Source organism: Anas platyrhynchos, chromosome 12 (genome assembly GCF_047663525.1).
Source record: "Anas platyrhynchos isolate ZD024472 breed Pekin duck chromosome 12, IASCAAS_PekinDuck_T2T, whole genome shotgun sequence".
NCBI classification, from domain to species: domain Eukaryota; kingdom Metazoa; phylum Chordata; class Aves; order Anseriformes; family Anatidae; genus Anas; species Anas platyrhynchos.
The window spans coordinates 10167772-10187386 of NC_092598.1; the positions used below are offsets into that span (position 1 = coordinate 10167772).

The 19615-nt window shown below is 34.5% G+C and overlaps 1 protein-coding gene across 2 annotated transcripts in view; it reads left to right on the plus strand.

Annotated features, from left to right (window-relative positions):
* Positions 1 to 19615, plus strand: part of LOC101804819 (transcription initiation factor TFIID subunit 4) — a 142404-nt gene that overhangs the window by 57537 nt on the left and 65252 nt on the right. For both annotated transcript variants that reach the window (XM_038185292.2, XM_038185293.2), the window contains exons 11-13: positions 3310 to 3440; positions 4895 to 5020; positions 13559 to 13615. In XM_038185292.2, coding sequence (XP_038041220.2) covers positions 3310 to 3440; positions 4895 to 5020; positions 13559 to 13615 — 314 coding nt within the window. The remainder of the gene's footprint in view (positions 1 to 3309; positions 3441 to 4894; positions 5021 to 13558; positions 13616 to 19615) is intronic.

The window sequence follows — 19615 nt, forward strand, 5'->3', positions numbered from 1 at the left end:
TATGAAATTCAGACTAGGTTGTATAGGGCTTTGTCCAGCTGAGTCTTAAAGATGTGCAGGGTGGAATATTCTACAGCTTCGGTGTACAAGGTGTTCCAGTACTTAATGAGCAATTCTTTCCTATGTCTAGTCAGAACCTCCACTGTTTCAGTTTATGAATTTACTTCTCATCCTTACTGCAGGCATCTCAGTAAAGAGTTGGACTCCATCTTGTCCATTACTTTTCCCTTAAACTGAGATCCCTCAGGTTCTGATCATACAAATCATATAGTCCAACCCTGTAACAATCTTGGTGACTTTTCCCTGGACACAGGTTTTCCAAATCTTTCTTGTACAGGGAGATCCAAAACTGACTTCAGTATTCGAGTTGTGGGCTGAATGAAAAGTAATAGTCAGTTCCTATGATGTACTAGCTGCTATTGTTTTGCTCTTGGTGCAACCAACTAAACTGTCTTTGTTGGAGCAAGGATGCGTTGTTGAATCATGGTTAGCTAATTGCCCACCAGTTTTTCACATACTTCCATCAACCCTGCTACTCTCTGGCAGGCAGTCCCTAGCCTGAATCGTTGCAGAGAGTTAGTCCATCCCAGGTGCAGTGCTTTGCATTTGTCCCCTGTGAATTTCATGAAGTTCCTGTTGGCCCACTCATCAGGTCCTTCTGACTGGCAGCCCTTCCCTTGAATACACTGATGGCACCAGTCAATGTGGTGTCACCTGCAAACTTCATGGAGATGCTCTGTTTCCCTCTCTGTCACTGAAAAAGATATTAAAAAGGATAAGTCCCAGCACAGAATCCTGAGAGACTTCATTCATGACTGGCCTTCAGGTAGCTTTCTAGGTTTTAGAATATTGTGTTGAGGGATTTCAGGAGCAGAAAGTCTCACTGGTTTATTGCCGAGGCAATAAATGATGAAGAGGGTGTAGGACAAGAATCTTTGGGAAGGAGGCATTTCAGTGAATGTGCCTTTGATTATAGATGAAGTTCTACAGGCAAAACAAACCACATAATGGCTGAGTTGACTTAGAGCAGAAGTGCTTAAAATTAGGAAAACTTATCATGAAAAAAATGCAAGATGGTGATAAGTCTTTATTATGAAAGCATTATTAATTAAATTCAAAGCATTACATGTGTTCAGAAAAGTTGTGTAGCTGTAGTTAAACTGCTGAAATTCAAAGAATTATTATTTTAACAATTATTCATTCATACTCTTAACCAGAATACCTGGCAGAATTTTCCATGGCTAACTTCTTTTCTAGATACTATGTAATTAAATTTCCCTTTTTACTTGCACTTTATCTTTCAGGCTAGTTTTTTCTTTTTTTTTTTGATTGATAGCTTTGCTTATGCGTTTGCATAATAAAATGGTGCATGCTCAAATAGTTCTGGATATCACAAGCCTGACTTGCACAAATAGGTCCTACCAATATGAATAGTCCTACTGACTTCAAGGACTTAATTTGCATGAGTAACGGTTGCAGCATTGGGATCTTAATGCGTATGTCTGCTTTCCATTATATGTTCAGCTTTCAGCAACTTCAGTGGAGTTCCATCTCTATTACAGGGGACAAATTGGGCACCAAGAAAGATGTAATTTTCTTTAGCGATAAAGCAAAAATCTGTTAAAAAGCATATATACATATTGCTAAAATCCTTAAGGTATCATGTACAATATGAAGTCAGTGATGGCTTAAGTTAGTTTAAGAGATAACAACTTCAAAGAATCATTAAAAAAATTAATATCAGAAATACATGACACAGAGAATTCAGCTCTGGGAAGCGGGGGAGTGATGTACTGTAGTGATGTAATAAAATATACATTTAAATAGACACTGCAGATCAAAAAAAAAAAAGAAAAAAAAAAAGAAAAAAAAGGGGCAAGGGAGAGCTGCAGGAAACATAATCTCTCAGGAGGCTTGGTGCAGGCCCGGCTGCAGTCGCTCTGAATCCAGCAGGCTCCTGATGGGCGCCCCAGGGCCGCGGAGGCCTCAGCTCCCCCTGGCGGAGGGGCAAGGCCCGGCCCGGCGCTGACAGGAGCCCAGGGCGATGCCAACTCCTCTCAGCTCACCTCGCTGACTAAAAAGTCTCTGTGTGCATATGGTGAGACTTACTCGTCTTCATTTTTTAGATGTGAGAGGGTTTCTCACTCTTGAATTTGGCTGAAGAAAGATAGTAATGAATCCTGAAGCAAACACACCTTTTGAGGCCTCTCACGTTTGCGTTTGTTTGGGGATCCCCTCCCACAAATGAAGATGACTTTTCTAATTTGCTGGTCAGGGAACACTTCCCAAAATATCCTCAGACAAATTTCCTGGAGTGTTGTGTGTATACATGTCACAAATGAGTGACACAAACATTTTTAAGATGTACGTTCCATTTCGAGAACTAATTCTCTGTGAGCAGAATATTTACTCCTTCATGGTGAGTCAAATCCAACAATCAGTACAGAATGCATCTGCTGAATTTTTTGAATATAAAATACGCGTGTGTTAACACATGGTTCTCTATGCAGGAAACTGCTTGTCCCACTGGGACTACTCATGTCTATATCTTCACAGGGCTATGGCTTATTATGGTGCAGGTATTCACGTAGCTACAAATTTATATCTAATATGTAGTAATTATTTTAAGGAGTTTTGGAATTCTTAAGTACAACCCATACTCATGCTTCTGTAGCTTAGGTGGTTTTGTTTTGTTTTTATATATTTCAATGCATTAGATTGTAGAATGTTGTTTTTCATATAAACTCGGCACAAAGTTTCAACTGTTGAAATAACTACAAACGTGTCCGTTAGCAGTGTTTGGGGCACAACGGGTGCTTTCAAGAACTGTGGTTAATGTGACTATTTCCTCATATGCAATTAAATAATAGTTTCTTTTTAATTAATTTTTATTATCAGTAGTATGTCAATAATGTAGGCTGAAGTATGCAACAGTATGCTTTGGGCCAGCAGCCTGATCTCCTTGACACTGAAATTAATCTGCACTAGTGTTTCTGAAAATAAAGGAATTGCTTTTTCTTGTGAACTGAGAACTCAAATTGCCTCATATTCTGTTAAACTTTGTTTTAATAGACGAGGATAAACTGCAGTGAAGTTCTTAAATACTTTCTGAGGGGTAAAAAAGCAACTCTGATTTCTCTTTCAAACTTTGAAGTGCAATCACACCTGTTTTTAAGGGGTAATGAATGTAGCTGCATACACTGTCAAAAATCTGTTGTTGTTCAGGAAAATAAAGTCTTAGTTTTTCTTTAGAGTTCCTTTTGTGAGGGATAAGCTAATTTTCTTTTGTTTTGTTTTGCTTTGCTTTAGCTAAAAAATTAGGAATTACTGATGTGCCAGCTGAGGTGGTTACTTTTATTTCCCATGCAACACAAAACAGATTAAGAACAGTGATAGAAAAAGTAACGGTGATAACTCAGCACCGCATGGAATCGTACAAAGTAAGTGTGCAAATAAAGCCATTGGATATTATATAATGATGCAATGTAGCAAGATTTTTTTCTTTGCACACAGTAGGTGTTTTGTGTTCGTTTTCTTTGAGTTTTAATCTACCTCAACAAGTAGAAAGTGTTGTGATGATGACACTGCTTGCCAAACATGTCTTTCTTCTCTATAATAGATTTTGTGTGTAAAATTATGTTTTCCTCCTTCTGTGCAGAAGTGTCTAGCATGGAACATCTGTTAAGCTGTTTCTGCTTGTGGATAGTGACCGAGACTGTTGATTCTTGATGTCTTCTCTTTTGACCAAGATAACCATTGATTTTATCAAAATTGCTTTAATATATAGGAATCTATAGTAACTGCACATGTTTTTCGCTCTGAGAAATCCTAATGCTTTGACATCAGAGTACACTTTAAAAGTTTTGGCCCAAAACATAGAAAGCTAAAGAATACAATGATAAGCCAGAAATAAGGCTGTTTTCAAATTGGAGGAAAAAGCAAATTTGTCTTAAACCAGTAAGTAAAGAATTCAGCTATAACTTCTTCACTGAAATTAAACAATGGTAGTCTCTTTAAAAAGAACATTTCAATATAAAATGATAATCTAATCCCTTACTAGTGATTTTATTCTTGAAAAAAATTGAAATAATTTAGTTGTCCTAAACCAGAGGGAAAATTTTACTAAGAATATGAAAACCAGTTTGAAATTCAAATAAATCAAACACCTTTATTTATTAAAAAGAAACTTTTTTAAAAGTTTATAGTAGTTGTTAAACTGATATAAAAGTAAGATGGTAATTATCATAATTGTGTGTTGTGTCTAAGCTGTGCTTAGATTTCTTTATATATATTTCTTTATATATTCTTCATGTAGAAACAGTAGACTTTTTTGGTCAAACAGTTTTGGACTGAATCTTTGTCCACCTATTTCCCAAATGTGGGTCACAGTTGGACTTATTATATAGGGCATTTAGAAGAAAACTTTTCTTTGGGGTCTGTGACAAGAATCAACCTTTCTGGGACAGAAAAATGTATTTAAAAGGTAAAGGCCACTGTGTCTATTACCTAAATCTACAGCTTCTCCTGCAATTGATGGATACATTCTACCGTCTTCTACTAAAAGAAACAATTCTTTTGTTTCTTTCCAGTATTTTTCACCAGCTTCAGTGGTCTGAAATCCCTCCTTCCTTTTCCCTAGGATGGTGTCTTGAGACAAAAACGCTTCAAGTGGTCTGTGTTAAGCCAAAGGAAAAAAAATAAAGTTATATTAATTAAATAATTGGATTTTAGCTGAAAAATTAACTTTAGGCTGGCTTCATTCCCCTGAGCTTAAATTTTTTTTTGTTGTTGTTAATACAATGGAAAGATTTTAATGTGTAACACTTAGTCTTCTTTAGATGCATAGTCTTGATGAAAATGCATGTTTTCCTAAAATATTATTCTTACTTTACAGGATGATGAGTGGTATGAACAAGCTACAGATGTCCGATCACAGCTAAAGTTTTTTGAACAGTTGGAGCGTTTAGAAAAGCAAAGGAAAGATGAACAAGAGAGGGAAATCTTGCTAAAGGCTGCCAAGGTATCTTTTTTCTTATATTTTTTAAACTATTTAACAATTCATAGTCTTCAAACAATTATTTGCTTTCTTGAAATATGTTTCAGGAATGGATTTAAGTTCTTATAACAGAAAGATACTATTGTTGTGACACCACACCTTTAATTTACTAAGTCACACTGTTTATGACGACACCAAACCTAGCTGACTGGAATGCTTCTGTATTCTCAGGAAGATTACACTTCTGAATATGATGAATTCTTGTTAGTACAGGAGACAATGGCTAGCATTTTCAAAACAAAACTTGGTGAAAACATTTTCAGAATTGCCTTTGAAATTTAATAGATGCCAGTGTTTCTGTGCCATTTGAAAATCATAGGTTACTATCTTGATATTTAATCACAATTCAGTACATGATTATGGATTTTGGAGGCTTTTTCATTCCTGAGTTTCTAGAAATTTGTTTGAAATTTGTTGATTTGTTTATTTTAAATAGTAAGTGTCCCAGTATACATATATTTGGTGTTCTACTCATCCATATATAGCTGCATTATTTAATTGAACATGGTCAGGTTACAACTTTTTATTTTAAATATTATGTTGTTCGTGATTTCCTTAGAATCTAAGTTGCTGCACAAATGCAAGATCACCTGTACATTAACAGAGATAACTGTTTGAGATGTTGTTCTGAATTCTCATGTATTAAATCCTTCACTGGGATTTTGGACTTCCTTGTCTTTTGTGATCTCAGTTGTCTAAGGAGATGGAAGACTGTGGAAAAGATGCAGTAATTGTAAGGAAACAGTTATTAAACAGTTAAAAAATATATATATAAATCTGCCCTAGCTGCTCTGATAGCTAGTAATAAAGAAGGTAACCATTTCATGTCTGTTCGTGGATAGCTGATTGATATTTGTGTCTGTGAAGTGGGTAATGGCTGTGAACTGGCTGTGAAGACTGAAATACACCTTACGCAACGATGTTTCACATATCATGGCATTGTTGTCACCTTGATAATGTTGTACCCTTAAAGGTTGGGATTTCAAGGTGAAATGTGTGTTTCTGTTTTTTCTATAAATGCTTAAATCTAAAAATCACATATACATATCTATATATAAACTACAGCTTCTTAATGTGCCATTTAGACGGTGATCTTTTATCCTGCACATGTTTTGACATGTTATTTTACAACAAGTTTATAAAGAAACTCAGCAGAATAATTTTAGAAGTTCCAAAATTACCTACTAGTGGTACCTAGCCTTATTGTCTAGTATGGAACAGCATGCACAGGTTTAACTTGCTTAATGAAAGTTCTTTTTTAATTAAGTATTTACACTTTGAAGCCTTAATAGCAACCAAAGTCCAAGTATTCACAAAGAATAAGATAATGATGAAGGGAATATTTGGGGCACTGGAGTGCATAATCTAAAATAATCATCGTCATTAGGAACAAATGACGGAAAATGAAGGAACAGATTGAACTGAAGGGAAGAGTCTGCATGAATCTTTGGAAAGCCTTGATACCAATTTGGTAATTTTGCAGTAGAATTCAGTAGGGTGTAAGCATTCGGGAAGATATGTAAAGGATGGTTACAGAAAGTTTTGGTTTTGAACGTTTTGTTGGTGTTTTGGATTGTGCTTCTTTTTGGAGAGGAGATAAATATTTGATACTAGTGTTCCGATGGATCTGCAACCAGTTGTTACAGTAGGATATGAGTGTAGAATTTGTAAATAACACAATGGGGTAGATTTTGCTTCAGGAAATGTCTTGGGAAGAATGAAAGAGAAAATCAGATGGGGAGACCAGATAAAAATGATCCTAGGCTTCAAAAACATTTGAAAAAATTTTGTCCTTCTGAGAAAAAATACTATTCAAATTAAAAATAATTGTGGAGCTGCAGGAGTATTTTTAAAGCAAAATAGCAGTATTATTTGTCTTGGTAAGTGAGCAAATAGGACATCTTATGTACTATGCCTGGAAAGTAGTTGAGAAATAGAAACTTAATACCACAAGCTTAGAAAAATAATGACTGATGTTCACTTTCCAGTGAGGTATTTTGGAGGAAGACAAACTTGACAGGAAGATTCATAAGGTATACTGTGTAGTAGCAATGCACTGTATAGTTTATTTTTATCTTTAATTTTTTTTAGTTAACTAAAAAACAAGACTATACGGTTTCAGGAGTTAGCATGATCTCATATTCCTCAGGGGTAGGGGTCTTTGCATCATGACCCACAATGTATGTATACCAACATAGAACGTATGGCCCAAAGAGTTTTTGATTTACTTTCTAGCAATACTTTTCTAATAAAAGTGTTTCAAGATATATTGATCACCAAAACTGTGAGATCCAAAGTTGTCATCTGCTAGGACAGCTCCTGTTTAAAACATTCAGGTATGATGAGTTAAATACAGAAGCTGTACAAGGAGATACTACAACTACTTTGATTATCATTACTTTGGGATTATCTTCCTGATAAATGAATAACGGGGTAAAGGAATAATGGCAAAAGGAGAGGCATCTGGGCATCTTGTGTGTGTGTGTATGTATATGCATATACATATGCAAGGTGGACTTTCTTTAAAGAAAATATTTGGGAGACTCACGCCTCTCCTTTTTTTTTTTTTTTTTTTTTTTTTTTTTTCTTCCTAGTAAGAACCCACTAGCCATTGTTTCCACATGTGTGCAGAAGCAGGGGCCTTTTGACTTTGTCTTTGGTGGCTGGTATGGGAAATCAGAAAAAGAGCTAAGTAAAGTCTTAAGACAGCAGAAAGGTCAAAAGCCAGACTGAAATAACTTGAGGAGTTTACCTTTACGTTTGACATGGTGTGTGTTGTGTAGATGTTCTAAAAACACAGAGCGCAGGTCTTGCTATAGTAAAAAATGCTTTCATAGCTATTCACCCTTGCTGCTTTCATAGCTATTTCCAAAATCGGGAAAATGTAGGTTGTGTGTCAAATAGAATGAGGTTCTGGTTCTGAGGTAGTCGTGGAAATATTTCTGGCAGCAGGAAGAATAGGAGTTCATATTGGATTTTTCTATTTTGATTTTATTTATGAATTTGTGTTTGGAGAGAGATTCTTTATGTAAGACACGCAGCTTGGGGTTATCCTTGTTTTCAGAAAATCAAGAAATAATACTTCTATGGTATAATTTATAATAAAGCTGATAACATTAAAATTACTGTGTTAATTCATCTGCTCTAGCTGGCTAAATGCCTGTTTATTATCAAATTTATTGTGATGCTTTTCCAGTATATACATTCTATTGGTGTATTATTTTGAGTGTTTTCTCTTAGTAACACAAGCCTGTCTGGTTTGGAGTTCTTAAAATTTAAGTACAGTTATCACAGGAGCTTTGTGGCCTCTATTCTGTAAAAAGTATAATTAAGTAAATGGATTTTTTTTTTATGTTGTTTCAAAGTTTAGTAGTATTTATGGATGATACAGATTTTGATTGCACCGTAGATGGAAGTGCTTTTTATTGGAGAGAGATCACTGAAACTTGGCAATGCAGATTTCCTTGCACTGCGCTGTCACGTGCACCTCCTTGTCATTACTTGAAGGGGCTATCTCTCTGAGCGTGAGATGAGTTCAGTCGTCATGCCAATTTAATCATTTCCTTCTCTTCTGAGAGTACAGTTGATGTAATGCAGCTTTTTGTGAGATGAAGCGCTCTCTGAACTGAAACTTGTAACTCACTTCTGATGAGAGGAGAGCAAAGAGTGAATTATTGTGTTGAGATAATTTTCAAAAATTTGTTACTTCAATTTTAATGATTTTAAAATGAATCTTCTTTTAGACCTCTACTCTTGCATTCCACCTTGCTGTGGTCGTAGCTCTGAATAGGGTTTTACCCTCAGCTATGCTGCTTTTAACTCTCACTTTTTATTAACAAAGCTAATGTGAAAGCAAAGTGTTTCATGTTGCCAATTTAATTTCTTTAATTAAAAGTGAAAGTTATAAGCTGGTACAGCCGTGGGTGAAGTTCTAATGTCATCAATGGGGAAAAATAGGTTTAAAATTGAAACTGTTGGCACAGCAGTGCCTCTCCATAGTACAGCACCTGCAGTTGTGACTCTTAACTTTATTTAATGAAAAAAGATGAATTTGAAGCATTAAAGACTTCCAGTATATGTATTGGGAAGGGTGAGTAGAGCTGTGGGTGCCTTAACTAGGAGCAGGTGTTGCTAAATGCAGGCAACAAACATGTGTCTAGGAAGAGAAACCCTGAGAGCTTTTCAAACACGGGTTTAACAAGCTGAAGACTTCAAAATTATTCTAAATCTAACAGAAAACTTTTTGTTGTTGTTATTACTGAGGAAGAAATGTAGCAATAGTGCAGCTTTGATTTTACAAATTACAACAAAATACTGAATAATGGTCCTAGTTCTACACATCAGAAGGACTGTTAGTCTGCCCATCTGCATAGATGCAGAGAGTATACCCCAGTTTAAAAAATATATTTTTTGCATGTATTACGTTGAAGTTGTAAAGATATTATTTTAAAAATACTTTTGATTTCTAGTTTAAGACCATTGTATGTAATACAAAATGCACTTCTTAGAACTACTCTGTTACATGTGTAATTAGATGTCTGTTTTTGTGGCATTCTTTCTTAACACAAGCAATGAGAAAAACTGAGGTTTGGAACATTAGGGAATTTGGTATCATGTAAATGAAGCCCAATATTTCTAATGTGTTTTGAATACACACATTTAACATATGCTGCTTTTCATACTTTCAAAGTCTGATATTTCCATAGAGCTAATGTGATCTATGCAGTTTTCAGATAAATAAGATAGCAAGTTCTCTAACACAAAGCACTTTCATTCTTAACAATTAAAATATCAGGCTGTCTGGTCTAATAAAAGTAGCTTATGTTTAGGAGAAATGTTAACAAACCTGGTTTGGTGAATATGTTCTCAGCAGGAGACAGCATTTAATGTATTTAAAAGTATGTTATCTGGTTATGATCAGTCCTAGGTTTCTCTAAAATTACTATGGGAAGCTGGCTTGCTTCTAAGGATGTTTATTCACCAACATGAAAATGTATTACATAAACCTAGCTTTCTTTATTTACAGATATAGACGAGAAAAATAGTGAGGGGTGGGGTAGAGTCATGATGAACTCCTTGAAATTATGTGAGTGGTGGGTGCTTCTGAAGCTTTAGAGGAAACGGGCATTGGTGCATTAAAGGATTTTGGAAAAACATGTTTGACAAAGCAAGTGAGATGCAGCATATTAACATTTGGAAGTTACAGGCGAAGGAGAAAGCAAGACAAACTCAAGAGAATGAGATGTCTTTGAAGAAAAAATTGAAACTCGAATGAAAGTAAAAGAACAATTAGGCAGTAGCTCAATGAAACTCAAATATTAAAATATTTGGTGAATAAAAATGGTGAGATATAGGCAAGAGCTACAAGAACTGAGTAACAGCAAATTTGTTCAAACTCTTCAGAGGAAGGAAAAGATGCTTATGTGTGGAATGGAGTGTAAAGAGAAGCCAGTGACATTTTTAAAGCTTATCTATGCACCTCTATTAAGTTTGACATTTTTGTTTGCTGTATTTGTTTTAATCTGTGTTACATCAGCATTGAAGAAGCCTTTTGTAAGTTATATTAGATGATAAAATGAGGAATTAATAAAATTGTTATTGTCTATCCTTTTTCTTTTCCTAACACACTTTAGTCTACATATACTGATGATTTTATTTCTCTAGTTTACTGATTTCCAAACTGACATGACAGTCATCAAGAAAGCATTTTATTCTCAACAGTCTTCAGTTGGAAAACTATTAAAATTTATCTGAACACAAAAAGAAACTGATAGCTAAAATTCCGTTATTTTATTAGTGTGATCATTACACCAGTAATCACACTTAACACTTTATAATCTGGGTTTATATATCTAGCATCACCAGTATCATCATTTTGATACTGATACCGGAATCAGTATTTTGATTCACCATTAGTGATTAAATCCTTGTATTTAATGTCACTCAGTAGCTGATAGCCATTTTCATCCAAGTAACAATTTCTATTAATTTGTTATGAATAAACTAGAAGTTTACACAGAATACATCTGCTTTGCTTTTTTGCCTACTTTCAAGGTCTGCTTTCTCCAATTATCCTGAACTCCAGATCTACTTTTATTTGGTCAATTCCTGAAAAACAACTAACCAACCAAAGAAAAAAATTATTAAATGTAAAAAATGCTTTTTTAAAAAAAATATATTTTTTAAACCTGTAGTACTTTGTAAAGTTTTTCCCTTCACTTATTGAGCCCAGGAAATGTAGATGTTATTTTGTATCTCTTGCTTTGATTTTTCTCACAATGTCCCTAAATGCAACATAGATCTGGTATGTTTTCCAGGATTCTTTCTTGTAGAAACTTGGTAACAATATTAGAAGTCTCAGCTTGATTCTCCAAGGACTTCATGCTTTCTCCTTAAGCTGAAGTGCTTTTAACTTGTGCTTTACATTTGGCAAATGATTCAGCTTCATACAGTAGTATGAATACACTTTGTATCTCTGTACTTCTTTCACTGCAAGACTTGGAAGGCAATAGAAGTTCGTTGTACTTTTAATAAATTTATCATCAAAAAACATGAAAGAGCTAAATATGATTTCCCATGCAGCATATTGGAGAAACTGAGGCACACAATGATTGTACTGTCACCACAAAGTGACAGAGCAAGGACGTAATTCAGCTTAGTTCTTAAATACTTACCCAAATCCATCTCCTAGAGAAGCAACTCATAGCACATACACACCTCGATAGGTAAAAATATAATCAAGTTCTAAGTAATTACTCTACGGAATAGAGTCCCAGCTCTCTGGCATATCCACATAATTTCCTGAATATGTGTATTTTTGTTCTTTAAACAGTAATGAGGTCAGATTAGCTGCATTTTCTTTTTGTCTGACCACAGCAGTTAGAAGCAATCTCAGTCTACATAAAGTTGGAGTTTCTTTCTTGGTTGGCACAACTTACATGAGAGCCTAATTCAGTCATTAGCTATCTACAGATTTTAATTTCTCATTACTGTACTCCAAACGCTTTCCTGTCAAACCACCTTTTATGCTAACAGGCACAAAGTCACTAGTAGGTGGTGGTGTAAAATGAAGCTAAGGTGCACATTGGAAGAGTTAAGTACATCTTCTAAAGATCCCTTTATTGTTTAATTTGGACGTGCTCTATTAGTGTGTTGTATGTGTGTGCTATATTAGGTGAAAAAATAATCTCAGTTCAATAAATAAATTTTAAAAAGGGTAAATAAAGGATAGAGAAATCTGAGTTATTGTTGCTCTGTCTGCCAAGACATAGCCAAGGTTCTCTCCAGGTAAGTCATCAATATAATATGTCCCTCTACCCTTAAAACATACCTTGCTTTGGTTTTCTTCATGAGTTTTTAACTTCTGAAAAGAATATGTTATGAAAAATTCAAACAATGGGAAAAAAATAAGCCTATGTAAGTGTACAAATGAACACACTTCCAAGTTTCAGGTCTCTCTTTAACCTAGAAAGAGGCAGAAAAAGGAGAGGACATAGGAATTTTATTCATTTAGGGACTGTGTAAATAATATCACTTTAAATCTCCAAGAAATACTGAAATAAAACAATTACATCTGTCAGGTGTCTGGGACAACAGTTTTCTGTGGATGTCACAAGTTTTATTGTAGCTTCTTAAAACTTTCTTTGGAACTTTTTCTGAAAACCGAGAAATTATACAATTAAAGTAGTATAATAATGCATATATTATCGACCTCTGAAGTTTTGAATTTCCTCGATTTGGGTATACTTAGTGAGCATAAATAAAAACTCAGTAGTTTTAACATCTGGTTGTAAAGCAATGTATATCTGCAGATATGTACTATTATGGGTTCTTACTGCACTTAAATGGTTATTCTTAATGCATTTTTTGAGCTGTTCCCATTCCTGAAAGAAAATATAAAAGGTGCTATATAGTATTATGTGTTCTGTTTAAAAAATACCAACATTAATCATCTTTAATATTAGTAGTAGTACATGAATGAGTTGAATTTTGCATGCATTTCTATTCTGTACTCAAAGCAAGCTCATACAGACTGTAACATCTTTATTTGTGAAGGCTTACTATCTGAGAGGGTGATTTTACAACTGTTTTCTGCATGTTCTGTGCCAACAGATTAAAAAAAAAAAAAAACTGAGTTGTGAACTGTAAATTATTTTTAAATGATTGATTATGAGGGGTTTAAATTAAAAAGATCAGATAGGGGAAAGGGTGTCAATTCCACTCTTGGAATTATGGAAATTGGGAAAAACATAGTATTAGTGCTTTTTTTAAAAAAAAAAATAAAATAAATCTGGAGTAGGTCTTATTTACAACTGAATATTTAACAGTCTTTTTGGTGAGGCCTACAGGTTTGAAATTGCACTTCTATGAATTTAAGCAACCCATCTTTCACACCTTGTGTCTTGTTCCCCTTTCTTTGCTATTTTTTAACTTACTGCAACAGATGAGGGGTTCTTAAACCATCTGTTAACCTTTTTTCCCCATTTTTTTTTAAACATGTAGAGTCGCTCAAGGCAAGAAGACCCAGAGCAAGCTAGACTGAAACAAAAAGCAAAGGAGGTAAGCAGAGCTAGAGATCATTACACTTGACATTTCAAGGCTTGAACATATTAATTTTTTATGCCTTGCTACTTGTATATCGTTAATAAAAATCTGACTAAAAACTTTTTAGGATGTATTTGTTGCTTTGCCTTTGATCTTAATGTTTGCAAACTAATACATTAATACATGTGAAGCCTAAGGAGATTTTATAAGAGAATATTTCCATACATTACATTTTCATTTCCATTTTAGGTAGCTGTAGCTTTTGTTGGGTTGTTGATGACAGCAGCATTAGATTTTGGTGGAAAATATATGCCTTTGTCTTTTTGTAAAATGTCACTTTCTCAGAAATGTGTTACTTAACAATTTTGTTCTGGCAACAGTCTTTCAAGTAAGGTAATTGCCAGTCATTTTCTCTGTGGTGGGATTAGGCTGTTTACTCATCAGTCTACATTAGAATAATCTAAAAATTATCAAATAATTTCAGTTGAAGTTTTGATACATTATTGTTAGAGTAACATTTAGTGAAGTACTGAGTACTTTAATTTGCTGTAAATGAGAGTGGCTGTCCTTTGCTTAAGGCATTTTATAGCTTAGGATCAAGTTGTGACTTAAACCAATTAAAAAGACTAAAATATCTATCAGCTGAAAGTCATTTCTGTTTTAAAAAAATTAGCAGCAACATATACAGCAAACTCATGCTGTTTTTTTCTTTAGCTAACTTATTTGGGTATATGCATTAAAAGGTAATAATGATACATTAGAAGGTAATGTATACAGAAAAATGCATATAACAAGTTCTTTTCTATTGACCTGTTCTTCCTGTTTTGTTTCTCTTCTGGCAGTATTCTGTAGTTCCGTTAGCTACACAGAGTTTATATACGTAGCAGACAAAAAATCCAAGTACATAGTTGAGTTTTGTCTTTTTTCATTATGTGATTACATAGTAAGATTTGCAGAAATGAGTTCTTGTAAACTTTAGGCCATGCCTTAGTGTTTCCAGTGTTGGCTTTGTCAAGTATTCAAATGAAATAGAGTAACAACGTAATTTGGCAGGAAAAGACACAGCATTTTAATACTACTTTAGTGCGTGGCCAGTATATGCAAAGGAAGACTCAGATTTGAAAATATGTGGAAATAACTGATGGCAGGCAAAACTTGCATTTGAGCTGAGTACTAGAAGTACCATGCTGCTGGAAGTGAAAGCAAGCTAGAAATAAATGCAGTATTTCTGTTCGGTGTAATTCTTTTTTGGTCACTGGAAACTTGGAGAAGCAAAGGCAAATTCCAGGACTAGAAAAACACATTTCCTAATAGTCAGAATGAAATAGTGGCTCTCTTTATAGCTGTGATGGAAGATTTGCACTCTAGCCGGGGCTATTGCTTTTGGTGTGACTGTGGGATTACCTCTCCCTGGTATGAAAATTTGGAATTTCCATACAAGCTGCATTTCTTACCCACTAGGGGGAGTGACATGGTGCTGACATATGAATAAAAGCATGTGTATGAAATTGTATTGTACGTAATAATGGTATTAATAAAGAGGTAGTGAATATTTTGGTGGTAACCTAAGTAAAAATGCTCAGATCAAAGTGATATGTGATTTTCAAGTAGTGGTGTTCCTGGATACGATAACGTGTTTGAGTAAGTGCAGAGTACTAGGTTTTCTGTTTTGAGTGCTGCACCCTATTCTTTTGTACCTTAGCCCTGCCTTTTTTCCCACCCTTCTAATGAAAGTGTATAATTTTCTGGCACCTTGCCTCTCTCTGAAGTTGAATTTCATTCCACATATTTGAAACCATAAGAAATATAAGCATGTCTCTGTTTTTAGTAATTAGGGTTCTAAGTCTCTTTCTTCAGCTAATTTAGAGACTTTCACCTAAAATATTTAAATATATTTAATAAAATCATATTCTTCTGTGTTAACTTCTGCAAAGGGGAAGTGGGATTGACAAGGCTGTAGTTTAATATTTTTTATATTTTTTCTGCATTGGATAATGATTATATGCCAATCCCTTAGTTGCATTGATGAAATTAAAAGAAACAACAAACACACACAAAAATGGATTTTATAGTACAAATAGTTCATTAGAGGGTCTTTTGCATAGCTTTGTTATTTGAAATTAAAAGTTTTGAATCTACTTGTACGAAATTGTATAAATTTCAAAACTTCACTGCCAACTGGACTACTCTTAAATATGCATATGACCAGTAACTGAGAGAGAAAACAGGTTTCTTCCAGGTTTTGAATGAGCAGATGAATATAATACTTCCAGCTTTGATAATAAGTTGAATTTGAAACTGCATTTCTGTGATGTCTCAAATATTGCCTGAAGACCCTTGCTGCTCAGGTATTCTTCTGGCCAGTGGTAAAGTGGCTCCTAGGTTGTGCTTTAGGAAGCATAAAGAGGACATCCAAAAAAAAAAATCTACAACATTTTTAGCTTGTGTTACATATTCAGTGATACAATTGTCTGATAATTTTCTTATCAGCAAAGCAGCTGATAATTTCATTATTATGAAACATATAATGTTATAGGCTTCATACTGTGCCTGCATTTGAACAGTGACACCACTGCATTCCTTCTGCTAACAAAGCAGTCTGGAATGGTCCTCTCCAAAACTGTGTGTGATTAGTACTATATCCTGGATCCCTGCCACATAGAAATGGGTGAATATCTAAAACAAATGTAACCAACGTATGAAGTCTAAGAAAGATAATGTAGACCATAATGGGAAAAAAACTAGTCCTAAGTGAGCTTCAAGATATTTACTGAAGACAAAAGTCATAGGGAGGAAGTTAGTTTAGAAATGAGATTGGTAGAATGACGATGGTTTTATTTTTGTTCAGTAACTCTATCATATTCCATTTATTAGCCAGACCTCAGACTACTCTGTATATTGTTTGAAACAAACTGCATAAACCAAGTTTAAATTGTGTTTAAATACTTACCAAAACAAACAGAAGGTCCATCTACGTATGGTCTTACTGCAGAAACTAGACATAACAGGCAGGTTTCATTCACACACAGACTTGCACTGTTTTAGTTAAATCAGTACAAACCCACTCTTATTTCAGTTTGATTGACTTATTTTGCTTTAGCGTTAGCCTGTTTCAAATGGACTTGAGTGAAAGCAGTAGGAGAATGTGCCTGTGGGGGTTTATGTTGCTTAAAACTCTCCATTTACTTTCACACTTTTAAATTGCTACAGCTTTCTATGATTTTGTAGTGGACATTACATGATTTTAATAGTAAACCTATTTAACTAGTGAAATTATTTTCCACTGAGACTATTTCAGGGAACTATTTACATTGTTTTTAAACAAATTATGAAACATATAACTCTCAGTACAACTTGATATAAGAAATAACATAATTTGTGAGCAATGTCTATTTCATACTGCATGACTAAAGCTTTTAAAATTAGGTTTTAGAAAATACACTTTGATTTATGTTGTCTGTTGGAAGAATACTGTCACAAGTCACAAATGCAAGTTAAAGAAAATGAGTTCCCTAATTTCTATTAAAAGGGTTCATTAAATAGGACATAAAACAAGCCATATAACTGATAGCAGGAATAGATTAAGATTAGGAATAATTGAGTAAACATCTAATAATTAATAATATAAATCTCTTGAAAGAGAGATGGAGGAGGTAAGATCCTAAACGTCCTTTCTATCATGGGTATTTTTCTACATATTCAGTATCTGTTGGCTAAAAATCTTTTAATTTAAGAGTGAAGTAGCTGAGTTTGTTGATCCTGAAAGATTAACTTGGTTAAAATCTTTGTGTCATCACCAACCAAGAATATTGCATAATAATAAAAATTTAAACCAGACACCATAAATGCCTGGGCATGTATCCAGGACCTAGATCAGTTCGGATAACTCTCAGATGAATCTATTCTCAGATGTACTCGTTAAGCATGCAAGTGAAATCTCAAACCTGTTGATATTCATAATAGAAGCCTTACTAATTTCATGGGAAGCCAGAAGACAGTCCATTTACATACCTTTATCAGTGCTGATAGCCCATCTTTCTACAGTTAGATGTAGTCCTTTAACAGTAGCATGTATTTAAGCAGGTTGCTGCTGTGACTGTTACACTGGCGAGGAGCTTTGGAAGTACCCAGTTCTTGTATAAGCTGACCAGGGGCAGGTTTTTTCCATAGTCCTGCATCATTGTGGAACCCATTCCACCTGGGTGCTGTCATCCCCCATGTCTGCAGTGTCTTCTGTAACTAGAAACTTGTTTATTTAAGTTTTAAATTTAGAAAAGTGTTCTTTGCTGAGGTGTACGTGCAAAAACATCTGGGCTGTTCAGAGAGAGAGTTCTGTAAGAAGCCATAGGATCCTTCTCTCACTTAAAAATGCTAATGAAATGTGTACATAATATGTAGATTTCATGATGTATATCTTACATAGTTCTAAAACTGCCTTTGAAATTTTAAACCCCACAGAAGTACATAAATTCTCTTCGCAGAAGTACTGAAACTTGAGTGTTATATATTTAATTATATTATGAAAACAATTTTATTCAGAATAACTTCTTGTCACAATATTAATATTTATCAACTCAATAGGAGTGGCTTCTTGTAAAATATTTAAATAATAGTCTACTGCAGTTATCCCTGTTTTCAAAAGGCAGTATTGAAATGAGAAGCAAATGAAAAGGATTTTGTTTGTTTTGGTAAGTTCATTTATTCACCTTTTTAGTGAAACTAAAGTACTTATAGATTGTACCAGTAATTCAGTGTATTTGGTGATGAGATATCTGACGCCTTCTGTTATATCACAACTGACATACAAGTATTGATTCAAAAGCAACCATCTTCTCTTAAAAGGTTTCTTATAAAAATTCCACTGAGACATGGAGCATTTGGACAGAGATAAGTTTGAATTAAACTTCCATTTAGCTCTGTAACCCATCTGAGGGTCGGTAGATGGAAGGAAAGAAAAACTATGAGGATGATAGCTGAAGTAATGAAATACTGCAACTGAAATACAGCAATATATAGGCAGCAAAGAGTCCTCAGAACTTGGTTGTTTCATAAATGTTTTACTGCATCAGGTTACCAATGCTGTGGCCATGATACAGAAGGAATGCCAGTGGTTCTGTCAATACATGCAGGAGGTTATCTAACAGTCACTTTGTTTACATGTTCCCTTTTCCACAGTTTTATTGTTTGTACCCAGAAAAGTGCTAACACTATTTCAGTACTAAGTCTGTGCAACACTGCTGTGGATTTGTCTTTAGAGTACAAGATTCTCCTGAAGTTATAAAGTTGTTGCTGTGCCTTTAAATGTTAATATTAAACTTGCATCTTAGAAAGAAGTGGTCTTGTCGTTATCAGTCAAAATACTTTCATGAAAATCCTGCTGCGTTATCAAGCTTACTGCTTTTATGTTAAATGTATTTTTTCCTTTTGAGTAGAGATTACTTCAGATGTACAGATATATTGTGATAACAGTCACAAATTTTGATAACTGGAGTTGATTGTGAACTCCTGGGAAGGACAGGAGAGGAACAGTGTTATATTTGCATATGCAAATACTGCTCATGAAGAAACAAGGTTTAACTATAGCTAGTAACAAATTTATTGCATGTGAAGCTCAGTGTGTAGATCTTCAAAATTGGGTATTAGTTTAAAGATAGTGGGTATTGCCAAAAAAGTTTCCCGTGTTTCCAAGGATAATGTATTTACCCCTACATGAATTCTGGAAGTATTTAAGAGCTTCATGCAACAGTAGTCTTACTGTTTGGCGGAACTATTTGCATATACTTTTGTAAAATTGAAGTCCATGACACTTCCAACCTGTTTTCCTGTGGTTGGAGCAGAAGTGATGGCAGGTGTTTGGCTGAAGATGAGGTGTGGTGTTACCTTTGCTGTACAGAGTTAGAAAACTGGGTAATGGACAAAGAAGACACCATGGGATCAAAGGAATGGACGTAATGCTTTCCAGTTGAGTCAAATTGTTTTTATTCCTGCTTAAGTAGAATGTATATTAATTAGAAT